The sequence below is a fragment of the Mastacembelus armatus genome, chromosome 22 (genome assembly GCF_900324485.2).
Source record: "Mastacembelus armatus chromosome 22, fMasArm1.2, whole genome shotgun sequence".
Lineage (NCBI taxonomy): Eukaryota > Metazoa > Chordata > Actinopteri > Synbranchiformes > Mastacembelidae > Mastacembelus > Mastacembelus armatus.
In genome coordinates, this window is record NC_046654.1 from 5,493,332 (window position 1) to 5,498,505 (window position 5,174).

The 5,174-nt window shown below is 38.0% G+C and overlaps 1 protein-coding gene across 1 annotated transcript; it reads left to right on the top strand.

Annotated features, from left to right (window-relative positions):
* Positions 1-299: 299 nt before the first annotated feature.
* On the top strand, positions 300-4,613 carry cldn11a (claudin 11a). Its single transcript, XM_026310212.2, has 3 exons — positions 300-525; positions 847-1,011; positions 3,197-4,613. The coding sequence occupies exons 1-3, from the start codon at positions 300-302 to the stop codon at positions 3,454-3,456; spliced, it is 651 nt and encodes a 216-aa protein (XP_026165997.1). The 3' UTR covers positions 3,457-4,613.
* The last annotated feature ends 561 nt before the right edge of the window (positions 4,614-5,174 follow it).

The window sequence follows — 5,174 nt, forward strand, 5'->3', positions numbered from 1 at the left end:
CTTTACTAAACTTTCCCCTATAAAACCCACAATATGATGTGAAAGCTTCATTCTTTTGATGCAGGCAACAGTGCTCAATTGGAGTAACACAGTTGGAAAGGAAAAGAAAACTTTAACACTGGATTTACTTGCATGGTGGACTATCAGTTCTAACTTTAGAATTAATGCTGAATAATTGACACTTTGGTTCATTGTCAATGTTTAGTGTTCATTGTTAATTATACTCAGCCTTCTTCTTTTTAAAAGATTTCAAAGAGCTCTGAACTTAGAACAAGGAGTTTTTACGTACAGTTTTCCCAATGGCGAACTCTTGTCTCCAACTAAGTGGCTTTCTTGTCAGCTGTCTGGGCTGGCTGGGCATCATGATTGCTACAGCTACCAACGACTGGGTGACTATGTGTAAATATGGTTTGAACACCTGCAAGAAGATGGATGAGCTGGGAGCCAAGGGACCCTGGGCGGAATGTGTCATCTCCACAGGACTCTACCACTGTGTCTCTCTAACACAGATCCTGGACCTACCAGGTAGATACTCTTCTATATATCCCTGTGGTTTTAAATATGTAGATACATTTGATCCACGTTATACATTGTATGATACTGTTTTATTTACACCAATTCTTTTTCCAGATGCTGCCATTTGTTATTTCAAAACATAGAATTAAACATTAACATTTTTTTTTTTTTTTTAAAATCACTGATCAAAATAGTTGCTTCTCTGATGCCATTTATTCCTATTGTCGATAAACATTTTCCACATAAGTAAAGTAACAATAGAAGTTTTTGTTTTTCTTTGATTTTGTGGACAGTGTCATCATATGTTTCATGTTACATGTGTTTCTATAGCCTACATCCAGACAACTCGTGCCCTCATGATCACAGGTTCAATCCTGGGTCTGCCAGCAGTGGGAATGCTCCTCATGTCCATGCCCTGCATCAGCCTTGGCAATGAACCACAGAGTTCCAAGAACAAACGGACCATCCTGGGAGGAGTACTTATACTCATAGTCGGTAAGAGACAACTTTATTTCATTTACATAGGGCAAAAAAATAAAGTCAAAAATCATGGGCAAAAGCTAAATGTCATGGTCAGACCAATGATAATTTATAACAGGTCAGACTGTTGTGCACCGACACACACACACGCCAAGTTTAGCCTTCCTGATAACCTTTTTTAACCCCACCTCAAATGGTTACAAGCTGCTCAGAGAAGAGGATGTTGGATACTGTGGTTTTTTCCTCAGTGGGTGGACACACACACACGCAAGCACACACACATATATGTCTTTCTGTTCCTCTAATCTGTCCCCCTCAGATCCCATCAAATCCCTCCCCTACACCTACTCTCATCCACACCCTGCCTTTGTCCCAAACTACACAAACAACATGGAAACTCACTCCCTGAATTGTGCAGTTTACCATGCTATAAATATTTGACTGGTGTTCCAGCATTTTCTAGAGTCCCTTAAATGAAAATTTCATGCGTTTCAGTGTTTGACTTTTTCCACACTCCATAAGTTCATAAAAGTATTTCCAACATGTGCAGCATGTGCCTTGATCATAAATAATTTCCTGTAAGCACAGCGTGATTTTAAAAGCCCAGGCTGAGTCAGGATATTTTGTTCTGGGGAACATTTTTACATCAGAGATGTTTGTGTAGTTGTCTGATTGTTTGCAAAAATGAACAGCAGAATCAAAATGCAAATGTCATTTTGCCAATTACTAACTCGATGCTGGGAGCAAAAAAAAAAAAAAAAATGCCCCAACAACAATTAGCTTGAGTCCAATAATTATTTAGGTTTACTCTGAAATATCATCTTGTTTTATCAACAGTTTTGACTCTTGGCAAAAATTATTTAACGGTGTCTTTTTGTTTTAGCCTCTGGTGCATATTGATTGTTGTTAATTAGCTACTTCAAAGGCAATGTATTAGAAATGACCCAACACTGACGCTTACTAAAAGTAATATGTTTCAATCCCAAGGCAAAACATCTGCAAAACCAAAAGACATTTCATGATTTTTATGACTGTAAGAGCAAAATCCACTCTCAAAAACTCACAGGGCCTTAAGCTGAACCAGATGCACCTGTGAAGAAAATCACCTGTCCAAGAGTTTAAGTGTAAATTAATAAGAACTCACCTGTCAATGCTTCCAGTTGGCATGGACGTGGCTAATGAGCTAACAGCTTTAGCCTGATTTGGTGAACACAGTCTAGCATATCCGACTTTTGCTGCTTAGCTCGGACACGTTGCTCTTGTGGTGTCTAATTGTCAGACTCCAACTCGGTAGCACAACAAGCCCCAGGACGCTCATTAGCGTCTAGTGCTTCTTCAGACCGTCCGTGGTATTTTTTTAGCTCTACAAAGAAACTTTCAGACTTGGCAATAATTGTGCTTTACACTTGGATTTAGCTCCTTTCTGCAACAAGTTGGAAACACCGACAACACCTGCGTTTGAAAAACGCGGGTGAAAAGTGGGCGGTACTAAAAAAACAACTGGAGGTGTGTCTGATCATTAAAAACCGATGAGACGTTTAAGGACATTCAGTTTGTCCGGAAGACTTATTGCTAGTTACTAAGACATGGACATTTTAAAACTATTGTTTAAGTAAGCGGGTATAGAAAATGGATGGATGTTTCTGAATGTAATGAATTTTTTCCTAAAGTCAAATTAATAATATTACTAAGTAGCAAGTTGTGAGAAAACTGAAGACTGAAAAACTGAATATTTATATTATTTATATTGGTCTTAGATAAGGTCCCTTCTTTAGTTCAAGGTAAAGCAGAGTTAATGTTATTGTGCCTAGTATTTCTTCCAGTCAAGTCGCTTGTGTCCACTGTGAGGAACCAAAACAACAAAACTATTTTAAAAAGTCAACAAAATGTGTATTTATCAATTGGAGGAATATAGGAATAATAAAATGGAAGCATTTGCAGTTCTATGCACATCTATCTTTTCAAATATATTTTGTCTCATTATATAGAAAGAATAAACACATGCATATACTGTATATTCATTCTATTAATCAACATTTTTTATTCTCAGTCTAATTATACATTCAGTCTGTCTGCTGATTTATACTTTTGTTTGCGTATTAGCTGCTGTTTTCCATCCATAGTGTTAGTATGTATTTTACCATATTGCTACTTCTTCTTTATATTCCCCATTTAACTTTTTCCTTCTGTTTCACCTCAGGATTGTGTGGTGTGGTATCTACAGTCTGGTTTCCCATTGGGGCCCATCAGGAGCATGGCCTCATGTCATTTGGCTTTTCTCTCTACACTGGCTGGGTGGGCACTATCTTCTGCCTGCTGGGTGGGTCTATTCTCACCTGTTGCTCCTCAGAGTCCTCCCACTCCTACCAGGACAACAATCGCTTCTACTATTCCAAACAGGGAGGTGGCAACCCGCCAGCCACCTCCTCCACCAATCATGCCAAGAGCGCCCACGTCTGAAATGGGACAGATTCTGAATCCCACATGGACATATAGAAGACTGTGGTCAGCTTGCATATAAAGACATATACATGAGAACACACACACAGACACACACATTCACTGCAATTACACACAAGCGGGAAAAGGAGGAGACATAAACATACTTATTCATGTTGATGTATGTGAAGGAAAATACACAAATTCTTGAATGAACACACAAACATACTGTAAAAGAGACATTCACACATCTGGAGCACATTGGAGCTCTTGATTTCCCAGTGGATTCCTTTTGTATCACAGAGCTCATCTTCAAGCTTCCTCATGTTGGGTGTGGTGTGGACTCTCCCACTTTGTTACATAATTGTACAAGCTCCTGAGTAACTGAAGCCTGAGGTCCTAAACACCTGGGGCCTTGTGGACCAAAATATTGATGTCCTATGTTACTTCTGGTTTTTATCACGTACCTAGAAATGAAATCATATAAGTGTCTGCATTGATGTGTTTTTATACCATATAATATAATAAATTGTTTGTATAAAAGCAGGGTATGAAAGTACTGTGCTTGAAATTGAAAAAATGTTAACATTGTTTATGTATATAGGTTTTTCCTTGACAGTATTATACAACACTCTAGGGCATTTGCTTCTTGAGTGATAGGCTTGGTTTAAAAAAACACATTTATTCCTATTGCCCGACTGTAGAATGATGGGAACATAAATTTAACAGAAGCGCTTTAGCCAGCGGTATTACAGTTTGTGTTTTAGATCCTTACTGTATGCATTGATTTAGCATGAATAACTTCAAAATTTCATCTATAGTCAGTAATGTCTGATGTGATATTTCATCATATGTTAGTTTAAGAGTAATTTGTTTATTTGTATAACTTGACTCTTTGTAAGGTTTGAATAACTGATTAACAAAAAGTAGTTTATCCCGTAGTTGTGGAAAAATCACTTGTGTGCACAAAAAACAGTATAATGTAGATTAGATATCTTAAAGGATTGTGATGACTGGAATGCTCAATATCTCAGAGACAGAACCTCATATTCCCAAGCTGAAAGAACGTAATCTTGCAAACTCATATCCATACAGGTGCAGTATTAACTGATTATTTATTGTTTCACTGATGTGCTATTGTTTGATTTTCTATAATAAAGGCACAAAAATAAAAAATGCCTTTGTCTGGAGTCAGTTTTAATGATTTCATCTTAAACATCACTTTTCTTCCTCTGTTAAATTTGGACTTGATACAAACAGAAAGACAGAAGGTGAATGAATGTTTGTGTACAGTATGTGATGATGATGTGTGTGTGTGTGTGTGTGTGTGTGTTTGAGCAGTGTTAATCATTGTATTGGAACAAGCTGCCCATTATGTTGTTTGAAGCAAATTGTGAGATGGATTATTGACTAATGTGTGGATGTGCTGTATCGCAGTGTTTGCGAGAACAATAAGAAAACATGAATTGTCAGTAATCTCAAATGTGACTCAGTGACCTTGAGTTAGGTCAGCACAGAAGAGCCTGTTCCTAAGATTCTGAAAGCCACAGACAGTACCAGTCCTCCCCTGCTGACAACAACCCCCTCCACAGCCTCACATGCAATGAAAAAAGATAACTGTGTCCAGTGTGCAGCTAACTGTGTGTGTGCCTGTGTCCACATCAAGGTCAGTCAGTCACAGATAACACATGATACTTTGGAAACAATGTGCACTCTTGCTCTCATTGTTCTCAACTTAT

What these genes read in the sequence shown, in the direction of transcription:
- cldn11a (XM_026310212.2), top strand. Translation starts at nt 300, where the DNA reads ATGGCGAACTCTTGTCTCCAACTAAGTGGCTTTCTTGTCAGCTGTCTG. An exon ending in ACAGATCCTGGACCTACCAG is followed by an intron (nt 526 to 846) that starts GTAGATACTCTT and finishes GTGTTTCTATAG; the next exon opens with CCTACATCCAGACAACTCGT. An exon ending in AGTACTTATACTCATAGTCG is followed by an intron (nt 1,012 to 3,196) that starts GTAAGAGACAAC and finishes GTTTCACCTCAG; the next exon opens with GATTGTGTGGTGTGGTATCT.